General features: G+C 39.8%; 2 protein-coding genes across 7 annotated transcripts; one reads left to right on the top strand and one right to left on the bottom strand.

The window, feature by feature from the left end:
- The first annotated feature begins 2339 nt into the window (after positions 1–2339).
- IDI1 (isopentenyl-diphosphate delta isomerase 1) lies at positions 2340–9168 on the top strand. 5 transcript variants are annotated; one of them, XM_026103236.2, is made up of 5 exons: positions 2340–2612; positions 3406–3566; positions 4536–4628; positions 5833–5963; positions 7146–9168. In XM_026103236.2, exons 1-5 carry the CDS (start codon positions 2452–2454, stop codon positions 7461–7463), a joined length of 864 nt encoding a protein of 287 aa, XP_025959021.2. In that variant the 5' UTR covers positions 2340–2451; the 3' UTR covers positions 7464–9168. The 5 variants fall into 5 exon arrangements, with proteins under 5 accessions (XP_025959021.2, XP_025959011.2, XP_025959029.2 ...); XM_026103226.2 differs by having other exon boundaries at positions 2342–2612; positions 3403–3566; XM_026103244.2 differs by having other exon boundaries at positions 2484–2617; positions 3403–3566.
- A 1559-nt stretch (positions 9169–10727) lies between these two features.
- On the bottom strand, positions 10728–22335 carry GTPBP4 (GTP binding protein 4). Of its 2 annotated transcripts, none has more exons than XM_026103205.2 (17): positions 22196–22335; positions 21003–21173; positions 19630–19733; positions 19413–19549; positions 18686–18786; positions 18196–18288; positions 17476–17667; positions 17326–17391; positions 16494–16583; positions 15899–16009; positions 15566–15643; positions 15406–15457; positions 14737–14837; positions 13779–13976; positions 12799–12864; positions 11469–11603; positions 10728–10916 (listed from the first exon to the last, which is right to left on the bottom strand). In XM_026103205.2, the coding sequence occupies exons 1-17, from the start codon at positions 22241–22243 to the stop codon at positions 10764–10766; spliced, it is 1896 nt and encodes a 631-aa protein (XP_025958990.1). In that variant the 5' UTR covers positions 22244–22335; the 3' UTR covers positions 10728–10763. The 2 variants fall into 2 exon arrangements, with proteins under 2 accessions (XP_025958990.1, XP_025958999.1); XM_026103214.2 differs by lacking the exon at positions 22196–22335 and adding an exon at positions 21941–22055.
- Between the last annotated feature and the right edge of the window lie 1020 nt (positions 22336–23355).

Raw genomic sequence — 23355 nt, 5'->3', positions numbered from 1 at the left:
CACTCTCCTGAAATAGGCCTTTTAAGGAAAGAAGGATCAAGAGAACAGCAGTGGGGACTGGGAGGGATTCGAGTCCCAATTCAGATAACACCCAGGCTGCTGTTTGCTCTGCACACAGATTTATCATTTAGACAAAGGTTTTCTGAAGAGGTATGACTCCAGGGCAGAGGTGGACGTCTAAGTGGACTTCTTCAGGGAGGCTGGGGACTAGGAGAGCTCTGTAGTTGACAAGGGTGAACCTGAAGTCTTAAATATTAAAACAAATGAGCAGGATACTTAAAAAGAGGAGGGTTAGGTTTGAAGGATGGAGAAAAACTGTGTTCACAAACATCATCCCAGGGGAAATGCTTCATTTCTCTACCTAGGACAGTAACTACAGCTGCGTCTGACAATCTGGTTCTAAAATGCCTGTACTGAAGTTCTCAATGGTTATTACTGGAAAACTATCTTCTCTCTTTTCCCCATAATCTACAGGGACACTTTCCTAGTATCCCTCCACTGCGTAGGCTGCATGTCAGTGTGTACATTCCATCTGCTCTTTAGTTGTTGTGATGTCATGTCAGGTTTGTCACCATCTCTGATTTTTAGGGTAGAAGCTTCTACTCCAATAGGGCTTTAGTCTCAGGAGAGCTCACTGTTACTCTGTTGTCTTCCTAGGTGATGCTCTTTTGTATGTCCATCTCAGTAGTTACAATATTTCTGAGAGATCTGTATAGCTTATGTTTGGTCATATTAGCAGACTGACAGAAAAGAACATTTACACATTTGTCAGATTTTTTTTTCCAGTTTGAGCAATGAAACTAGCAAGTCATCAGTATGGTGAAGGATGTTCTCCATATTTCTACAAAGCGCATTCTCTGGTTGCTGTGCTTATGCTGAACAGTGACTCAGGATAAAAAGAAATCTGTTTATGTTTCAGTTCTTTCTCACAGTGCACATTAATGTTCTTGTGTTGTTTTCAATACTGATAGTTGAAAGGATGGGCAACATCTGGTACATTCTCTTTTTTTTAATTTTTGACGTTTTCTACTGGTTTCAAGTCACTTCCACTCAAACCACTTCCTGTCCTTACACTCCCTTAACCAACCTCTTCATAGGAGAGCCCATCATAAGATATTAGTTGTCATTTTGAACATTTTGTTCTGCTAATGATATTTCTAAACGAAAGGCCATCTGCCTGTTCACTGAAAGAATCAAAACAAATCAGACTGAAGTACTAGAATGCGAGTTTAGAGGTAATCATACAAAGTGCTGCCACCAAGACAACACATGGAACATCATTTCTAGGCCTTTTATGGAATTTAGCTGCACGTGCAAATCTGCAATCAAATAAACTAGCAAAAGCAGCTTTGTTCAGAAGCTACTCAACTGTGGTAACACAAAGCTTCTACAGAGGCTGATTTAAAGTTCCTCTGCTTTGCAGACTGCTTATCTGCGTGTATCTAGAACTGCCCTATCTGAGCAGTTCATCTTTACATCTTGCCTGCAGCTGAAAATCTATACAGATACTCACCTGTTTCTTTCTCTGTCCCTTAAGAAGCTAACGACTAACATAGTAACTATCTTCTACAAATTGTAGCTATCAATGAAGGATAGGAGAGAACCGCTCTGCATTCCTCACTCCCGGAGTGCTGTAGCTGTACATTCATCTGAGACATTCTTAACCACTAATCGAAGTGATGCTGCCATGGAGCAAATTAAAAATACACGACTAAATGTGTTTTGGTGGGGGGGGGGGGGGGAGTGTGTAACTTTATAGTCACCTGGTTATGGCACTTACCACAACAAATGCTCCCAGAACTGGTTAGTACAAAACTGTTCAGTACAAAACTGCCACTTCAGTGCAGCCCTTGGTTTTTCCTGGATGGGTAAGATAAGGGAAGCGCTTTATGTTAAAAATACTCAGGACTCCTGGTTATCACCAGAAGCCAGAGGTGCCTTGCATCTTTGTAAGTCGCAGTAACGGCACGCTGCAGCGCAATCCGGCCCTCACACGCGGGCCCGGCCCCGCCCCGCGCCCGCCCAGCTGCCTCGTACCACCCGAGCAAGGCCAGGCGCGACCCCAGGCCCGCGAGGCTGCGTCGCGGGCAGCTCGCCCGGGCCCCCGCGCGCGCGCCGCCGTGCCTCTCGGCGTGTTTCTGCGACTAACGCTCCCCGGCCTTCCTGCTGCGCCCGTTCGCCGCCCAAACCGCTCCGAGGGCCCCGTTCGCCGCCACTAAAGAACCTCAAAACGGGACCGCGGCTGACCCGCCCCCGCCCCCCCGTTACCCGCTCTCCGTATTGGCCCGCGCTGCCACCCAGCTCCGCTGCGATTGGTTTTGCCCGACGCCTATCCGCTCGCGGCGGCAAGCCCCGCCCCCTGGGCCGCCCGCGCCCGAGTGGGGCGATCGGGCGATGGCGTGACGTTGGCGTTTCGGGGTGCTGCCATTGGCGGGCGCGGGGGGACGGGAGATGTGGCGCGCGGTGCCCCGGGCGGCCGTTGCTGTGGGCGGCCGGGGAGCCGCGGTGTCGCGGGGGCGCCGCTACTGCTACTACTCCGTGCCGAGCTGCCGCGAGCCGCCGCCGCACCCGTCCGCCGCAGGCCTGTGGGGAGCGAAGGCCCGTGCCGTGAGGTGAGGTGAGGTGAGGTGAGGTGAGGTGAGGGCGGCGGGTTGAACCGGGCCGGCGGGGGGGGCAGATGAAATATTTGCAAGTGCAGCCTAAAAATACGCTGTGCTTGAAACACAGCGGAGGCTTCGGGTTATGGAGTAGTTTAAAGGTGTAAATAACTCGTTCTTGTTTTCCGTTATTGACTTAAGCGCTCGCGGTATCCGCAGGCGGTGGTTAGGGAGCGGGCAGAGCAGAGGCGGGGAGATCGTTTTTGTTTTTTTCTGTTCTAGAAGTGCCTTGGTCCGGTGGTCTGGGGCAGCGACATCTGATTACCGAGCTCTTACTGGGGGAGAGGGGAATGTATATATATGCACACACACATATCCTCTCTCTCTTTCTCTGGCTTTGTACTTGTAACGCGGAGTTACTGAGCAGAACATGCAGAGGCAGTGGTTTTAGACACGTTTTTCATTAGTTCTGGGTGAAATTTAGTCTTTAATTTTCTACGCTGTATCAGCCCATCCAAATGTTACGTTTGGGGTTTGTTCTCCTGCTACAGCTGTTATGTGGAGTTTCAGAATAATAATAAAAAAACCCTTTAAGCACCTACCTTATGTTGCGATATGACATGTATTATGGGTGGGAAATTTTAGAGATTTAAAAGGCACATAAAACCTGAAAAATACAAACAGTACTCAGCTTATACCAACTGTGTCAGAAAACCAGCCATTTAATCATTCCTCATGCTCTGCCTGAATCTTCTAGGCGTTAATATTCCTTAATGACTCTTCTTCTTTTTATTGCTGTTTTCAGTAGAACGTATATTACCGCCACAATGCCCGAAGTAAGCACAGATAACCTGGATGAGCAGCAGGTGCAGCTCCTGGCTGAGATGTGCATCCTTATTGATGAAAATGATAACAAGATTGGAGCAGACACTAAGAAAAACTGTCATTTGAATGAAAACATTGATAAAGGTACACCTACTAATTGAACCATTAAGTTTGATTCCGTATTTTCAGAAATATATTAATGATTAAATTAAAGTCACTTGCAGGTGGGTGCTGATCAAACCAGGGCAAGGCTTCCCTGCAAGGCATACAGTGTTGAATTTCAAAGAGTTGCAATATGGGGGAACAAACAATTAGAGGCAGTAGCAAAGGAAAGAATGAGTGATTACAGATATAAGCTGTATGCTTTGCTTAATATTTAGAATCATACATTCTGATGATAAAATAGTATTGTTTTTCTGTTAGACACCTGATTCTGTGTGGCTCTTCTAAAGAACACCACATGCTTCTTCACCAAGTTCTTTATGAATAGAAGAGACTTTGATTTTCAGTAGCTAAGGCAAAGTTCTGCCTCAGCTACTGGTGATCGGAAAGTTTTCTGTTGTCATTTTAATTGCTTATCAGTTTTACTTTTGGTTGGTCACATTTGTGAATTTTCACATACTAGTTTGTGACCTCTCTTTCTGCACTCATGGGTGCTCTGAAGAAGGAGACAAAAACTACAATAACCAACAATTGTACTATTCTTAAGGAAGTTTCATTTCCACTATACTTAAGCAGTTCCTGAAGCTCCTTGAAATTTCCTGCAGCTTGTTCGGGATTTTTGTGTCGTCTCTTTTTGATAATAAATTTCTGGATACTGAGCCTTCCTAGAAGCTTGTCTGAATGTGCATCTTCAAAATAGTGAACTAACAGAGTTTAGTAGATCTCTTCTGTTGTCTTGTTGTTCTTAGCACTTTTGTAATTTCCTAATGTTAATTCTAAGTTGAGATAGAAACCCCAATAAGGGTTTTTCCTCAAATCCTTGTTTTTTAAGAGGTATGCATTTTGATTGTTGTGGGTTTTTTTTCAATAAAGCCATTCTTCTAGGCTATTAAACTCAGTCTTTTTATGTATTTTTTTCCATTAAATAATTTTCTATGCTTTTATTTTTAGGATTGCTGCACCGAGCATTCAGTGTTTTCTTATTCAATACAGAAAATAAACTGTTGTTGCAGCAGAGATCACATGCTAAAATTACTTTTCCAGGTTAGTATGGACACATAAAACATTTTGATAAATATGATATTTAAACCAGTATTTAAAATGATGCCTGTCTGATTTTGAGTGCAACTCGTTCTGAAGCTTTAGAATTTTCCTCTTTGGAAGGTAGTACTTTTAAAATAACTTACTTGCTTGCTGTCAGTTGATTTTGCAAGCTCTGGGGGAATTCTCAATACTCTGTTGCATATAAACTCCCAGAACTTACTTTAATTAGCATTTGCAGATAAACAGCTTGAAAAGTACTTTTCTCATGGATGAAGCAAGAGAATGGGAGTACTAGCTTATTGTTACACGTGTTCTTGGGAAATGATGCTCTCATGACTTGTTTGATCCTGTCTATGCAAAAGTAGAGTGTGTGTTGTTTATCTTCTCTGCTGAAAGGCTTAATTAGTAGAGTTGGAGAAGTTGTTCTGGAACCCGGGGAGGGGGAACTAATAGGTTTTTATGCAACAAGCGTGTGCACAGTAAGCAGAATTAGGTTGTGATCGTGAAATGGTATGTGATATTATAGCTGCTAAAGCATGCCAAGCTGGGGGTTGTAACAGATAAGATGTGCAGGTTAGGTTACCCTGTTCCTTTTCTTTCCTGGGACAGTCTGGCTAGTTCCCATCACCTGTCTCCTCAACATTCTTCCTCATTACTCCATACAACTATATTCTAGATGCTTTTGAGCTTGATTCTTAAAGATCAAGGGTTGGCTGATGACAGCTGTATTACTGATTAGTAGTTTTTAATATACTTGACACAGAGTGTGGAGGGTCTGTTCTTTAAGTACAAGCATAAACTGCTTGTTTGCTTGCTGTCAGTTGATTTTGCAAGCTCTGGGAGAGTTCTTAATACTGTGTTGCATATAAACTCCCAAAAGTTACTTTAATTAGCATTTGCAGATAAACAGTGTCTTTTTAAACTGTTTTTTAAAGTAGATGTTCTCTTGTGTCAGAGGATGCTTGTGTTTGCGTGTATCAAACTAACATGCAAATTAGTACTTGACAAGGCAATCGCTGTGCAAAATGGGGGGGGGGGGGGGAAGGGGGAAATAAGGGTTGAAAATACCCTCCTTCCCTTCTGACCTTTCTCCTCTACAAAAAAAGAAACAAAACTCTGAGATTCTGAATTGCTGTCCTGCATCTCAGTTTTTATGCAATGCTTTATACTGTTTTAACACTGTACTGATACGAACTTCTTGCAGATTGTTTTACCAACACTTGTTGTAGTCATCCACTAAGCCATCCACTAGAACTAGAAGAAAATGATGCCATTGGTGTTCGGAGAGCAGCACAAAGACGACTGAAAGCTGAATTAGGAATTCCCATGGAGCAGGTAAAGGAAGGAGGGAGAAAGGGGGAAATCTTAATAGTGACTGATGATTTACATACTAACTGCATCTGGTAAATGGGGTCAGCCTGAGACCTAAAAATGAATTTAACTTCAGCTTTGAAGATGTAGAGGACTTAGTGAATATGAGACTTTTTGGTCTATATTCTGGAGTCTCAAAGGCTTGTCTCAGTGAATGGTATTTTAGGGTATTTCGCTGCTCAAACTAAATATGAGGCAAAAAGTAAATCACAGAGTAATGAAGCATTTTATTGCCTCAGTTCTAACTGTGGGTGCCTGTGTTTTCCAGTTGGGCTGGCTATACTGCTTGTCCAAGTGGTATGAGAAGGCACTGTGCTGTACTTGCTCCGGGCCTGCCGCACAGTCTGCGATATGGGTTCTGTACAGCTGGTGCTCCTGGAGGGCCGCGCTGTGGGCGTGCTGGGTGCTGTGTCCGTGCAGTCCCAAGTCTCCTGCGGGACACAGCGGCCAGGGCACTGCGTGTTTCTTCCAGACCAGTCACACATCCTGCTTCTGGTGACCTTCTTTCCTGGTGGCAACTTAGGAGTGCATAGAGAGCAGGGTAAAACTGGCTGAATTGTGTGGGTGGTTGAAACCTCTTTCTACACTGTGTAACTAAGTATGTTTACGTCACGGGACAATGGAGAAATAGCATGATACTGGGAAATAACATGGTTAGGTTGTCCCTAGACTTACCTAGCTTGTCTGCAACTTGCACCCGTCCTTGGTAGGTCCGTGTTGTATATGATCTATCAGCAAGCAGTTTTGATCTTGGCTTTAAATAATTGTCAGGTCTTTTGGTTGGGAACTAAGGGGTAAGTGCAAGTGTTTCGATATTGATTAGTGCTTCAATATGTGTATGTCAAGCTCTGGTAAACACTATTTAAAACGTAAGTTACTGTATAGAAGAAACCCACTCAACATACTATAGGGTAAATCTGACTAGAGAAACACTGTGCCATCTATGTGATCAAGGTGCAAGTGCAATTAAAACTTTGGTTTTTTTCATAGTACCTATGAGTAAAGAAATACGTTGCAATTGTACATCCAGAAAAAAATAATCTGTTTTAGGAAGAGGATAGTAGCTGTTAATTATTCTGTAATGTCTAGCGGTTTGACTGTTCTTTTTTGTCTTGCTGCCTGTTCTAACAAGTGTTTTGGTTGTAGGTAACTCCGGAAGAAATCTCCTATCTGACAAGAATTCACTACAAGGCCCAGTCTGATGGGATTTGGGGTGAACATGAAATAGACTATATCTTATTTGTACAGAAGGATGTAACACTGAATCCTGACCCTAATGAGATCAAGAGCTACTGTTATGTGACACAGAAAGAACTAAAACAGCTCTTGGACAAAGCCTCCAAGAATGAAGTTAAGATTACTCCATGGTTTAAACTAATTGCAGAGACCTTTCTTTTTAAGTGGTGGGATAACTTATCTAACTTGAATAAATTTGTTGATCATGAAAGAATACACAGAATGTAAATAGCCGCGGCTGAAAGATGCTGAAGGCTAGCAATGATATGCTGTCTCACGAACAGTGTGGTAACTCTGACTCAAGTGCTAAAAAATATGGTCCACCTGGAGCATATTTAACAAATAACTTTATACAGAGATGGTTATAGTCTTTTTTTTTTTCTTTTTTTCCTCAAATGCCTCCCCCAAGCCGCCTTTCACCTTGGGTGAGTTTAGCTTGGTCTCATTTAAAATGAGTAATGGTAACCTAACAATCCTCCTGGCTGTGTCTTTCTCTGTTACCCTCATCATGTGATGTGAAAGAATGCTCAACCTGTGTGTACCCGTTTTGCTCTTCTTTCTTTCTGTAATAACTACGTGTGCTGGCAAGGGAATTTTGACATCACCTGTCCAGCTCATTCAGTTGAGATAGTATCCTTTCAACTTCACATGATTTAAACTCATTTGTAATCGGTATTTTGAAAGATGGTGTTCTACATTCATGTGGAGAAGACTGATTCCCTAAAGAAAACCAATTAGTTGAAAGCAATCAAGATAATTGCAAGTAGACCTCTTCAGCTGCTGTACTGTCTCATTAAAAAGAAAACAACACATAAAAGCTTAAGTAATTAGTTTGTCTGTGTGGACTGAGTTCTTTGAAGCTTAAAGTCTTGCACTGATACCAAAAAAACCCACAGATCATTTAGTGCAGCTTAGACTTTTATTATCTTATGTGATGATACATCATAAAAAAGGTCTGTCGGAGCTTTAGAAAATAAACACTTCCACTCCTCCCCCTTCCTGGTTAAGTGATGACTAAATACTGTGTAGTTTTCTGGATATCGCTAATTGGAAACTAACGGTTAATTATACCAAATGTGAATGCTAGATACCTAACATGAAGTAGACTCTTTGGAGAAGGGAGTATGCTTTAAATGGCACTTCTCCAGCTTCCAGAAAACCAAGACATTCCGATGCAAGTTTTTTTTTTTCTTGCAGTCTCTGCTATGAGACCCTTTCTGAAGTCCCTGAAAACTCAAACCTGCTATTTAAGCAGTTGTTCAAACTCCAAAATTGAAGTTTGACACTAAGTCTTAATTTTAGTGAGAAATTGTACTTGAGTGTCAGAGCTACTCCTTTTTGATCTTGCAATCAGTTACTGGTCAACAGAGTAGGGTTGTGTTTTGTTTTTTGTTTTTAATAAGATAGCAAATAATCAAAGGTATCTCAATTTGAATTTAAGTACAGGGTTTTTTATTCCCCTGTAAACTTTAATTGTGATGTCTTCTGATAGCAGACCATTGAAAAACCTAGGTTTCTTTGAGGTTAATCTCTACCAAAGTTTTTCTAGTAAAATAAGATGTTGTTCATCAGTTCTCCCTGTATGTGAAAAATGGTTATAACTAATCTGTGCCTGGTTTCAAGAGAAAGGGAGATTTTCAGATGCTTAACATTTTTCTCATCTCAGTTGTTGCAACAATTATGACTACAGCATTGAAGCTATTATGTGCCAGCATCTCTACTAGTTCAGCATTTAAAGTTTTGGGTCAAGTTGTTGTGTATTGACTGAATTGATGTGTTCTCTTACAGGAAATAATGGTGGGAGAGGGAATAGTAAAGAGCTCTGTTGAATTTAGTGCAATCAGCTACATTACCCAAGTAATGAATTAAAGTACTTTTAAAAAGAAATGTGATTTTAAAAATAAGACTAAGGATTAAAATACCTAACCTAAAACTTTGGACTCCATTTTTGTTTTTGTTTTTTCCCCAGTCTTACAGCCATGTGAAGAGTAACCTCTGAAGTTACTACACTATAAAGAACAAACTGCCTATTAAACCTAACTGAAGCAATGTGATTGGGGGTAGCAGGGCGTAATTTTATTTTAACAAAGCTCTACTCATCTGGTTTGATGGCCAACTTGGAGCAAAAGCTGACATAAAGCATACCCTGAAATAGAAATAATGTGCATAAAGAAGCTGAAAGCAAAGTTTTGCTAACAGTTTTTTTTTAAACTGCCTTAAAAGTTATGTTTTTTCCTGACATTAAACTTCTTTACAGAATTTGAGAATACTTTCTAATACAAAACTTACTGTGTTTAGTAGAGGAGGAAAGAAAACAGAATTATACATAATGTTCCAATATGTACGTTAGGAGTTGAACAGGCCTGTTGCCCTTTTGTGTTTAAAAGAAATAGTTCAAAGAAAAAAACAAGATTAAGAATCCCCCCGCCTTGCCATTTTGGTACTATTTTACATTTGCATTTTATTGGACTCCAGCTTAATCTTAAAAACTGCTTTATAATTGCTTTGTTCATGCACTACATTTATAATGCACAATCTTACTAACCTCTAGCTATTTCCTACCTTGTTTTTTAACTAGAGACAAAAAAAGGAATATTTAATATTTAACAGAATATATTTTGTCTTGAACAGATACAGAATTTTTTGTACGTCAGCCTCTAAAGAAAAAATGTATTCCTAAACTGGGGATGACAGTAGCATAATTGACGTGAACTTCAGAGAAAGTTTTGACTCTTCTGCATATTTGAAATGTTAAAAATCAAGTTGTAACTTTACCTGCCCATGTTATTACAAGAATGATTACCACTCAGTATTGAAAAAGCAACTTCTCCAGCTTCAGTCATTATTTAGCTTAGTAAACAGGCAAATATTTTTCCTATTCATTCAAAACTAGTTCAGTGCACAAACACTAACTTTGGGCAGTGCTTGTCAGTCTCCCGTTCCTTCCCCAGGAAAGAATATCATCAAGGTAAGGGTATTACTTTCATTAGAAGTGTGAAGCCAGTCAAAAAGCTCAGTATTCTCACCTACCCTTTCCACCCGAAAACAGCAACATGAATTCATCACTATACATTAAAGAAGTAACTCATGCACAGAAAAAGCACAGAAAGCCAAGCCTCATTGTTTCAGTTTCTTATGAAGGGGGCATTTCTAGTTCTGATGCGAGTTTTACCACCAAGCACTTTGTATTTCTAGATTTAACCTTGTTTTAAATCTAATTTTATGTGAAAATTTAAATACTTAATATTGCTACAAGAAGGACATGAGTAAGAAAATGGAATGAATGATGTGGCATTTCTGATGTCTATTTAGAACTGGTTTCTGCCACTGGTCTTGACAGAAATTTCTCATGGTATTACTAACTCACACAGAACTGCAAGAGCAAGATACTAGAATTGTCCCTCTCTGAGCTTCAAGTATCTTAACTCCCAGTACCAATGTATACTTTTTTAGTACTCCAATTGTGCTAAAAAAGGAAAACAGGACCAGAAATGAGTTTTAATAAACTTATGTTTTAATTCAGAAGAATCATCTTCTCTGTGTTTTACCAGATTTTCTCTTTCCAGCCAGCAGATGTTTTGGCTTAGAATCAAATACATGTCTGTCAGATTCTCCTTTCCTGCCCAGGCGATTCATTTTCTTTTGAGCATTCTTTGCCATAGTCTTAACTTTCTTCACCATCTATTTAAAAACAAACAAATAAACACACTGAGTAACTTCTGCAAATAGGTTTACCTTTTTTTTTAAAAAAAAAGGGGTGCATGATTTTAAAGACATCATTAAGTAATACACAATATAAGCCACCAACTGCAACTCCACAACAGTATCAGGTAAAAGTGATGCTAATCATCTTCAGCAAAACTTTTTTCCAATACAAAACAATGTGATGTTGCTGTCCCTGGAACTCTTAACTCACTGTAGGTGGAACTGCACTGTTAGATTATGGAGCATGTTCAGCTTTTAGAGCTCTCTTTTATTTGCATTTAAAATGTACTTTGCTAGTCTGTACTACTACATATTATTTTTAAGAATGAATTAGGCACTTTTGAAGGTATAATGAGATCAAGCCAGCAGAATTAGGAAGCCACAAAGAAAAGAGATGAACAGGAAGTAGTTATATCTTTACGGATCTTCTTGACAAACATAATCACCTCAGAATTAAGCTTCCCAGAAGACAATTTATACACAATCAGGCCATTTTAGTTCCTACAAAGGTAGATAACTTCAACAAACCTTAGCATCACGAAGACCAGAGACATCACGTGGTGGGCGAGAGGAGCTGCGACTGCGTGCCACAGACTTAGGGGTTTCAGACTCATCACGTTTACGTTTCCTTGTAACACTACGGGACCTTCTTGCATAATGTGCCTGACATTCAGAACAGCATTTTAATTATTAAAAATAGGAAAAATCAGCACAGACAGAAGCTGAGATTTCAAATTAGGTTAATATTCATTCATTCATTTCCAATTAGCTTAGTATGAAAAAGTAGGACGTGAACTGCTGTGATACATTAGTTTGGTTATACCGTAGTAACATAAAGACCTTGTCAACTGATCATCGTCTATCTGTCCTACAGCAATATTCAAATTCTAGTGAATATTAGTATGTTTTCTTAAAAATTATTAATTCCACAGTTTTCTGATTTTTTTTGAGCAAACTCATGGATAAAAACTGATAGAAAAATTAATGGACAGCAATATTGAAGCAATTTTACAGCAACAGCCAAAAAGCAATGAAGAAAGCCACTCTGATTACTGGCTATCTCTTTATAGGACAAAGCACAAAAGAATTTCAGACATAAAGACCACCATCCTACAGCATAAGTATTAAATTCCTCCTCACTGAGATAGCTCCTAAATCAATATGGCATGTCAGCTCTGAGAACCATAAATGCTTACTTCAGATGTAAAATGTCGACATTCCTTGTTCCCTAACCCCTGGTTTATTTAAAGAACTAAGGTCTCAAGTTCCAGATAGCCATAATACTGCTGAATTTGCCATAAAAAATGTATTTTTTTTAATGATAAAATAAAACGATTCCCCAAGGCAAATCTAGGTTTTGAAGTCCTACTCCATGACTGTATTACATCTAAAAATGCCAGCCAGGCAATCAAAAACTTTAATTAGAACTCACAGCATTAATGAATTGTAAAAAGATAAGCCTGATCTGTCATTACTGCTATTTCTGACATACTAGTATCCCATCCAACAAAAGTCTCGAAATTTTAAGAATTTTTAGCCAATCCCCATTTGTATACCAAGTTCTTGAACCCTATACAAATTCAAATGAATTTCTAATAGAAAGCAGTGCATATATACATTTGTGATTCCTTATAAATACGAGGGGAAGGGTTCAGGCTACCCAGCCTGTTATAACCGTGTCACTCAAACACTCCAGTATTGGCTGCCTCATTCAGATTTCACATTTCCTCCATAATAAAGCCCACCTCTCTCTTGTGCTAACGATAATACACATTTCAACTGTGCTCAAAGAAATTTAGCGTAAAATGAAACTGATCTCTTTCAGATAACCGTAATATTTAATGAGCAAAAAGCTTACATCATCTTTATTAGTCATGTCAAGTCCAAGATCAGTCATTTCTTTCTCTAGCACCTTCCGCTGGACCTGTAAAGAGAAAGTTAAGAAATCACATTTCTCTTTAAAAATAATGATCCTATCTAATATTTGTCTTAATAAATCGCCGTAAGCCTATGTATATACATAGGCTTACTATATACATGTAAATACTATATACTATATGTAAATACTACATGTTTATTCTTTACGGCACACTGCACAACCATATTATGAAAGTCATAATTTCATGTTCACTTAATTCTCTTTATCCATAAATCCTTATTCACAGGATTTGTCCCAGCATTCCAAAAAAGATCTTTCAAATAATTTGCCTTTTTTGGAAGTGGGGAGAAAGGGTAGGGGTGTTTCTATCAGAAATGTTTCCTTCTCTCCCAAAAGACATACACTGTGGGGGAGGATATATTTCTAGGTGCAAAATTAGCAAGATTCATTTTCTGAAAATGTCTAGTTTTTACAGTTTGGTATCTGGCAATCCTTTTGGACTGGTTACAAGAGCTTTTGTCATTAGAAAGCATGATATCTAGCTTCCAAGAAGAAACATCTGACCTTTTCCAGCATAGGAAGGCCCCGTAACAAATTTTGCACAATTTTAGTTTTAAATAATGATCTCAAGCTTCTAACTTCCCACATAAAAAATAAAATAAATTTAAAAAAATCCCATACAGCAACCCAACCAAATGAGCTGGATTATATTCCTAAAACCTTTTTCTGCAATATACATGGTAATCTTGCAGAAAACTCATTTGTGTGACATAATACAAATCTTTTTGTATGTCTCCATAATCAAGATCAGTGCTCCTATGAACACAGAAGAAAGCAAGCAAGTATGAGGGTAAAATGTGAGAAAAAGTCATCAGTTCCACTACACAAAATTATTATACTTTTTTATAGAGTTATTACACATTAGCAAGATTTTATTATACAGTATGTTCTATACTTGCCTTCTTAGCTGTTCTAGGCATCCTTGGACCCCGTGTATCTTTCTCCTTTGACTGCAGGATTTTTAGTTTCTTTTTTTCTCGGATTTGTTGTGCCAGATGTCGGATTTCCATCATTTCTTCATCTTCACTTTCTGGTTCACTGTCATATTCTCCAGCAGCTTCTCTCAGTTCTTCCTCTTTTTCTAATTCTTCCAGTTTCTTAAAATTTGAAGACATCAAAAGAAAATCAAGATGTTTGTATTTGGACCTCAAATTCAAACCCTTGACTTAGAATCTGAGGATCTCAAAATTACATTTTTCTACTGGCCTGAGCTATGGCAAAAAGACCATACAGACCCTTCAAAGAAGGAGCTATGTTACTTGTAATGATCCTTCCAGCCATGCTTAAAGCACTCAGAGAAATGGATTACTGTGCAAGAAGCTGTAGGGTGCAACACTACACAGGCTTCCCAGCTCACACTGTGGTGCAGTTTGGCTGCACTTGTATGGTTGCCCTGAAGTTGCCTACTGCATTGATGTACTGTATCTTGACCTGCCCTAGCTGTGCTGTTTATGGCATCTTACTCTCAAAAAATCTTCCTTTCTACATTTAGCGTGAGTCTGGAGCACCAGCTACTCAGATGAGCCCAACTGCGTAACGAGCAGCTCCCACAGTCTGCACTCACTGCTTGTTGGGTGAATGTTCATATTATTAATAATACATACATTTTGATAACTGCATTCTTTCTGTCTACAGTCAAAGAGTCAAGAGGTGACCTTCAGACAAGGTAAAGCAATTTTCCATTTTTCTGAAATTCAGCCCTTAGTTATTCAGAAAACAGTATCTTTTCCCATGGCAAGTTCAGACAATGTAGAACCTGTTTTCATGAAGCACTGCTTTTATCTAAGAATACAGTAATTTACACTAAATAAACGAATGAAAAAGCAAAAAGTGTAAAAAGAATAATGGAAAACTCACTTTCATGATATCCGGATCAATATAGTCAAGTATATTATGACCTTCCCATATCTCTGGTATCTTATCGTATTTTTCAGATGAATTCATCAAGTCCCAGTATTCTTTAAAAAAATTTAAGAAGTTAGTAAAGTGCCAAAATAATTTCAAAGAAGAGTGTTCAATCTTAGAAAACAACACTTAGATCATAATAAAAAAATTATGTCATATTCCTGAGTAGCACAAATCTGACAGCATCTCTGACAGATATTCACAAATACTTCAGATCCCCTTACTACTTCAAAAGACTGCTGGACAATGACAACATCCACTGCAAAGCCATAATAAGCAACAGATATCCAGCTGAAACAAATACATGAACCTCTCTCATACTGACACCTCCTTGAAGAGGATAGTATCAGGAGATACCGCAATATAAAATAAAGGTAAAAAACAACTGAATCATCAGACTAGTCATTACATGTCATTAATTCTGAAATGTGAAAACACTGAGTAACATCACAGAACAAGAAAGAGTCAATAAAGATCAGAAGTAATGGAACAAAAGGAAAGGACAGTATGCAATAAAATGGTGCCATACTTAGATGAAAGGAGTCAGGTTTAGGTATTCTCCCAGATAACAGAAACAGTCAAACTTTATCACGTAAGTATTGAGACTTATATAATACTTACTCTGAAGATCCAGAACATAATCATCTCCCATTTCAAGTTCAAGATCTCTTTCCTGCAAAGATACACATGGCTTTACATGCCTTCTAATTTTAAATATATGTGCTGATTCAGCAAATTCAAAAATCATCTACTAATTTCCTTATTAAGAGATGCCACTCACCAGTTTCTTCCTGGGTGCATCTACTTCCATTCGTTTCTTACGTGCTATTGCTCCCTCAGGTATAAAAGGCAGCCGTTCCTGAAATTAATGCAACAATCCCCCCGCAAAACAAGCATGAAATGTTTGAATCCATATTTTTATAATGCTATAAATTACTACTGTATTCTATTTCTCAAGAAAATAAAGTCCCAAGCTAACTCACCCACCAGCAGAGGCATTTATAGATGAAAAGTAAACACATCTCACCATATTAATCCAAGAGAGAATTTTCATTCTACCAATATTGTAAGGAGTACTGGAAAATATACTAAAAAGTGTAAACATGTAGCCTACCTTGTTATCTCTTTTAGTTGGTATGGCCAAGTGTAATCTATTCAACACTTCATTCACTTTATTTCCTTTCATTTTAGTATCAACACGATGGGCCAACAGTCTGTCACAGGCCTAGGAGTGCACACAGCAACATTAGGAAAGGAAAGGAGTCTTCCTGATACAACAAACAATGCAGTACACTTTCAACTCCAAATACCTAGCTTCATATCTGATCTTACATTTATTCTTTTACCTCGTTAGCCCTCAAAAAATCTCAAGGTATTTCAATATAAAAAATATCAAGGGAAGATGCATATGATTCATATTTTTCATATAACTAATCTTTTATAATGACAGCTGACAAATTACATAGATAAAGCAACAAGACCAAGATAAACCTAACCATGACATTTTAAAATTATGAATTACAGTAGATATAATTAAGTTTCCAGAAAGGGGTTTGCATCTAAATCTGCTGAGGCTAAACAGACTACCAAGGATGGCATGCTTAAAGTCTGTCACTATAATGCACAGTTTAACAGTGATTAAATTAACACAAATCAGGCAAAATAATTAGCTGTTCATTTGGAACAAAACTGATAGAGAAGAAACTTACTTCTGTTTTAACTTGGATTACACCTTCTTCTGTTAAAGTACTTGTCTCTATTACAGAAAATCCTTCTGCTTGAAAAGTTTCAAATATTTTCTGAAATAGAAGCATTTTTCCAAAAAATTACACTCTGCAGATTTCTAGAACATTACCATTAAGAACAGAAATTTTAATCCAATATCAACATAAGCAACCTGTTACTGAGTATTTTATTAAAATTTATTTCTAAAAAGATGAACAACTTTATGGCTACAGTCTTCTTTAATCTTTTTGTTTTTTAAGCACATAACTACCTTCTATGAAACAACTACAAAGGACACATCAGCAAAAAAAAGAGGGAGAGAGAGAGAGAGAGAGAGAGAGAGAGAGAGAGGGAGAGAGACACAAATTATGTGCATCCTTGAACTTGTTCATGTAAAAAACCCCTAGCCCTGGACATACACAAACTGCTTCCCAACAGGGGTTTCTACAGGCTTCTATGGAAATTGTTCAGCAGCACCTCTCAATCTTACTGAAATGGAAATTACTGAACAAAGCTTTCAGTCTTACTTCCAACTAACATGGTAAACGGAAGTTCTCACAGCCTCAAAGGTTTCTGAAACAGCTAAGAGGTTGCCTTCTGTTTGGTATTTATAATATTCAGGCAAGTATATATATTACACACAACTTAAAAAGATACAAGGCAAGACCTGGAAAATGACTTTCCATTACATTATTAAATAGTTAAATTAAGAAATGACATGTAAAAGTCTTTGCCCAATATAAATTACATTAGTCCATGATAAGCATTTTTGCAAATTTCAGAAGAAAGAGAGCCAGCTGGGGGAAGCATTCTAACCTGACTCTCTTCAGGAAGTTCCGCAATCCTCTTCACATCACACTTGTTTGCAACAATTATAAGCGGCTAGTAAACAGAAAATAAGTATCATTACCCAAGTTATCACATTATAAAAACCTGGATTTTATTAACAATGTAAACCAAATCTACCTTGTTAGCAAATAACGGTTTAATATTACTGAAGAGTTCTACTTGCTCCTCCAGGCTATGCCCACACTGTTCAGACACATCCATTACATAAAGCACAGCAGCACGAAGATGTGCAAGTGCAGTTATAGCCTGCATCTCGATGGTGTTCCTCTCTTCCAAAGGATGATCCAAAATACCAGGAGTATCTACCACCTAAAATTCACATAAATATAATTAACTCAGGCCTTATTACAGGACAATTAATATAGCATTTTGTAAGGTGCTTGATTATTGGTCAATATTGCCTTTTTTGACAATAGCAATGTTCTCGCCTTTCAATCATAAGCAAGTCTGCAAACTCAGCAAAATTGAGAATATGAAAGTGGAATGACGGGTCAAGAATGTGGTTTCAGAATAACGAATATTCCAAATACTGCATGAGAGGGAAGAGCCCTGCCCCAACCTGGCCCAGAATTTGACAGTGATAAAAAGACTTCAATGAGTAATTCCAGTTCCCACTCTTCCCTCAAACTGAAAACACACACATCCACCTGTACATTTTTAGAATAGATTTGGACTACTAACCTCATTTGGCACATTGCATTAAAAATCTTGCACAGCAGCTCTCAGGCATATTATGTCTCATTAAGATAAGAAAATGCAACTCACATTGCAAAATGGAGAAACAGATTACTACCAGTTAATTGTTTTAAGAAAGTGCAAGATAATAACAGTCCTTACCTGCCAACGCAGATATTTATAATCCATGTGTCCCACAAAGAGAGATTTTGTGGTAAAGGCATAAGGCTGCACTTCTACATCTGCTCTTGTAACCTTAAAACAAGATTTATTCATACACATTTACTAAAAATTTTCTGAACTGGCAAGCAGTAGATCATAATTACAATACACTTCCTTACTACAGGAAAGCTAACAAAATGATTATTCTAGCTCATTCTCTGCAGGAATGTCTATATCAGAAAATATGCTAATCAGATACATGCCATTTTGGTAATGGTGATGATACACTATCTTACAGTATTTTTCAGTCAAATCTGTTGTAATTTTCCATTTATCACTCTGAATTTCACTCAATCTCTATTCACACATACAAATTTGTTACCTCTGACATCAGACAGTGCCATAATGGCATCAAATTGTTTAAATGGTACTTTAAAGTGTTTTAATTAAATGGTATCTCAGTATTATTTTTGAAAAAGAATTCACACACCTTATTTATAAAACTAGATTTTCCAACGTTTGGGTAGCCACACAACAGAAGAGTTCGTGTATTGGGATCGATGGTTGGCAAACGAGACAAATGTTGTCGCACTGAAATGTTAATATTAAATGTCTGTGATGATTTAAGATAATTTAACAAAAATGAAAGAAAAATTCATATTCTGAAGTTTTTATACACAACTTAACTGGCTTTTTGGACTTCATAAATTGATTCACTGATTATTTTTGAAAATACATAATTGTTTACTAACTCCAGAATTATCTACAAACAAAAAAAGAAATTGTACAAATACTTTAAAAGTTAAAATCTCTATCCATCTCAGCTAGAATGACCTGATCAAAATAGGTAGCATAGGCTGAAGTAAGGAATAATGTTTGGAAAATGTTTAGCACTAATTCTACAAACATATATAAGTGAAGATAATAAAAGCATGAATGTGATCTTTAGCCAAGAAACATTTTATAACTGTAAGTAATAACATTTGCAAAATCTGAAGAATTTTCAATGAGAAAACTACTTAGAAAACAAATTATAAGTATTTTGGGGTTTTGGAACTGTTTCCATGGTTCCTGTACAAAGTTGCTGTATTAAACACGTTCTTCTGTTTTTACCTGCTATTATTGACAGTAACAGTTTCAATGTTTAACTGTCATCTGTAAGGATGAATTTTACATCCTCTTCAATAGCCTTATTTTAGCCTATTTAGAACACAAACCTTGCTCCAAATATTCCAAGCTTTGTTTCTGTCTTTTGATAATTGTGCACATTCGTCCCAGAGCAGCACGTTTCAGCTGTTTGCAGCGGTAAAGAGAATCACCGTATTTCATCAGCCTCACATAGTCTTTAGCAACACTGTGGGGAGACAAAGAGGTAAGAAGTTAGCCAGCAACCAAATGGACAAGCACAAAATAGAAGAAATGAACATTCCTTACTTGTCAATCAGATTCTTGGCAATATTAATCTGTCCTAAAGCCAGCTTATAGTGATCTTTGTCATAGAGAACATTCATCAAATCTGCATAAAAAGGATGAATATCCTAAAACAAAAATATAAAATAAAATTAAGTTCAATATTCTCAAGATTATAATAATGACCTAAGTTCCTTTTTTCCTCAATTCAGCAACACAATTGACAATACAAGCCAGACTGCTTTCATTCCTTCTTAAGTAAAGAAAACAATCTGCTTAGTCATTACATACATAACTCTTAACAACATTACATTTCTTCCACAATACACATTTTGGACTGACTCGTATGAAGTTTCCCTTCCATCTTTCGCTTTGTAAAATATTTAAATATTACATCTTTGAATTTTTTTTGATAAAGAAACTCAAAGAAGCCTATAGAAGTAGTTTCTAAAAGCAAATTCGTGCTACAACAGAAGAGCAACAAGATAACTCCCCTCTTTTTTTGAGTGCTACATTAAATTCTGTATAAGACTGGATAAACAGCATTTCTTCAACGCCCAGATAAACCCTTCAGCATTTTAAAGAAGCATCATCTTTATTTCAAATCGTTTAAACAAATTTCAAACAAAATGCTTTAGCTACTCCTGTATTTATTTGCAGAAATGTCATCATCTGATGTTAAACAAAATACAGAAGATATTTGGGGGAATTCTGCAGTAATAATCACTGAATATGAAAACATCAGGAAAAAATATGGTTGCAGGTCAACAATTTAAGCACGAACAGAAAACTGCCTACAGAAAACCCAACTGGACACATGGATTCAATTGCAGTTGTTGGAAGCTAGACCATGGGCATCTTGTCAAAGCGTGTTTTCAGTAATATCCTTTATAGGGCCAAGAACAGTATTCGTGTTGTCAAAGTAAATCTTTTGAAGAACTGTAGGTGAGAGGCAATGCAATATGTTTGGATATTTCTTAATTCCTCCAGGTATTTTCTAGGAAAGACTAACCATGAATATAATGACTTACATTTACATATACAAAGAAGAATTAAGCAGACAGAACATACAGACTCTAAAAAAACTTTCTTTCTCATCACTCAGTAGCAGTTTCTGTCAAACTGACTTGATCAGAAAATTAACGTAAAAACCCTGCAAAACTCATCATTCAATAATCACTTATGAGCAGAATTTAGACTCCATTTCCTAGCAGGAAAACAGTACAATTGCAATACAAGTTTGCTAAAGTTACCTGCTTTGCACCAGTCAAAATGTACTATGCACTGAATCAGCTTAGGCCAAAATAAACTCAAATAAAACCAGTACACTGTTGCAAAGTATTCATGATGCCTTGAAAGAAAAGTTCCTTTGTATTATCAAATGACAAAACACTTACATCTAATTTTGGGAAATCCGTTAAGATCTGAGTGAGTCTATCGTGGTAATTCTGTTGAGTATATTTTACTTTTCGCATGTAAAACTGTCGAATCCGATGGATTTGATAATGTTTATGAATGACAGTTGGAGTCTTTCGTTGAGTCTTTGACAATGTCAAATCTATGAAGTCCTGCAATTAAAGAAACATTATTAATTACACAAACTGCCAAAGAGTAATCATGGAATAAGAGCATTAATTTTATTCTGGTGGAGGAGCAGGCTGACCAGTGCATCTGTGCCATATCATTAGTTTGGAATGCAAGAATTTTGCATGTTTTAAGATAAAGCAACTTATTGCAAGGTTGTTGCGGATGCAGACAAGTAGAAATATCAGCACGATCTAGGTTAACATTAGTGTCCAAGTTTAACATTAACAGAGTTTCTGTCGCAGAACAGTAATAAGCAGTTTGCACACTCTCTATGCAGTTTTTGTTACAGTCATTTAAGAAATTGCCTCCTTTCCACGTTTTCCACAGCCGCAGCTCTGGCAGCGGCCACATCTCTACCACCTGGGACGTCGGCAGGGTTGTCACCCTGGTCCCAAGCTCCACCAGACATGTCGTGTCCGGGAAGGGTGGAGGAGGCCCAAACCACGCTACGCACTCCACCCGGCGTAAATTCGACTAAAATGTGTATTTTAGAGGAGAAGAGAACTTTTTTGACATTTTAATCACATGTTAAATCACGGCCGTGTAGCAGCGAGGCTGTTTATTTATTAACTATCCCTCAGCATGGCAAGACTTTGAAAACAAAAAGGCTGTTTTGGGGCCCCGCGCCGCCGCCTCAGGGGCCCTCCTCGGGCCGGGGCGCCCGCTCCCCGGCACGCCCACGCCCCCCCGCCCGCACATGGTACGCGCCGCCAGGCCGAGGAGCCCCAGCCCAGGGCGAGCCCACAACCTCTCCCGGCAGGGGGGGTGGCGAAGTCCGAGGCCGCGCCGGGTGGCGGGGGGGAGGGGTGCGCTGTCCTCGCGCACGTGGCGGACGCGGCGCGAGCCGCCGGGAGGCCGGCGCGAGCCGCCGGGAGGCCGGGAAGGCGGCGCGAGTCGCCGGGAGGCCGGGAGGGCGGCGCGAGCCGCCGGGAGGGCGGGAGGGCGGCGCGAGCCGCCGGGGCGGCGGGGAAGGGCGGGGGGAGAGGGCGAGCGAGCCCCGTACCTTGGCGGAGGGCACCACCCCGATCTTCTTAAAGTTGTAGAGCGCCATGCCGCCGCCTGCGCCGCCGGAAGGGGTGGGGGAGCGTCGCCTCTCGCGAGGCGAGGCCGCCGCCCGCGCTTCCGCCGCGGGGCGGGCGGGGACCGGGCCGGGCCGCAGGCGGAGGCGGGCGGCGGGCGGCTGTCGAGCGCATGGGGCCGCGCGACCCATCCCTGAGCGGAGGCAGAGTGTTTTTGTCTTCCCCCTGTTAGGTTACGCGGTTAAAAGCTAATTTCTGTTAGCACAGAGGAGCCGGGGAGGGACCCTGGTAGCCTAGTCAGCGCCGAGGGTCGGTGGGATCGAGGTGGATTGGGGAGGAAAATCCATGGGAAAATCGAAAAGGGGTACACAGTGCCAACACCGTGGCGTGTTAGCAGGCTGGTCGGTGCGCTCCTCTGACCGTGCCCTCCACCCAATCACCACAGTCTGCCCTGTCTTTCTATTAAACCTGTTTTCTGACTATACCTGTGGGTGAGCAGGGTCTGCTCTGTGTGCATGGAGGTGCCAGCGCCTGGAAAAGGGCTGCAGGGGCTGTGCACGGGGGGTGCCAGCAGCTGGAGCAGTGGCTGCGCACATCTGCCGCGTGTGTGTCAGTGTGTGAGATGGCCAGGGAACAGCAAACTGGGCTGGTCGGCGAGCGGGCAAAAGGCTTGGGAGCAGGTGTTGGGAGGCCGTAAGTCCGGACCAGGTAGCAGTGAGACCGGAGGGCTAGGAGTTGACTGCAGGAGAGACTAGGGGGTCCAAGCCAGCTGCCAGAGAGGCAGTGGAGCCTGGGCCTTGGCTGCTGGTGGGGCCACAGGTCCAGGCCAGCTGCAGGAGAGCCCTGTTTGCGTGCGTGTGTCGGTGGGTGAGGCCTCTGGGGGTCCAGGGCCAGATAATCTGAGTGTCCAGCACCAGTTACTTGAAGGGATACATAGTGCACGTGTGTGCGCGAGCAGGTTTGAGTACCAGCAACTGTACTGAGGCTGCAGGCTTCAGGGGCTCGTGTGTCCAAGTGCCAGCATCTGAGGAGACCTGGGGATCCAGGAGCCAGCTACTGGATGGACCAAGTGTCCAAGGACAGCTACAGGAGGGATCTACATTATGTAACTTTTCCACTAGCAGATTTTCCTCCTGATCAGACA

This window comes from Dromaius novaehollandiae, chromosome 2, assembly GCF_036370855.1.
Source record: "Dromaius novaehollandiae isolate bDroNov1 chromosome 2, bDroNov1.hap1, whole genome shotgun sequence".
Classification (NCBI taxonomy): domain Eukaryota; kingdom Metazoa; phylum Chordata; class Aves; order Casuariiformes; family Dromaiidae; genus Dromaius; species Dromaius novaehollandiae.
Note: the sequence above shows the minus strand (reverse complement) of the source record. Positions and strands in the feature narration are given on the sequence as shown.

Bases quoted from the DNA above. Each gene is read 5' to 3' on its own strand.
- IDI1 (XM_026103226.2), top strand. From the start codon at position 2,452: ATGTGGCGCGCGGTGCCCCGGGCGGCCGTTGCTGTGGGCGGCCGGGGA. The intron at 3,567-4,535 runs GTACACCTACTA...TTTTATTTTTAG, and splicing joins GAATGAAAACATTGATAAAG to GATTGCTGCACCGAGCATTC. The intron at 5,964-7,145 runs GTAAAGGAAGGA...TTTTGGTTGTAG, and splicing joins TAGGAATTCCCATGGAGCAG to GTAACTCCGGAAGAAATCTC.
- GTPBP4 (XM_026103205.2), bottom strand. From the start codon at position 22,243: ATGGCGCTCTACAACTTTAAGAAGATCGGGGTGGTGCCCTCCGCCAAG. The intron at 16,584-17,325 runs GTTAGAATGCTT...CTTCTATTTCAG, and splicing joins AACTTCCTGAAGAGAGTCAG to AAAATATTTGAAACTTTTCA. The intron at 14,838-15,405 runs GTAAGTATTATA...ATTTTTTTAAAG, and splicing joins TTATGTTCTGGATCTTCAGA to AATACTGGGACTTGATGAAT.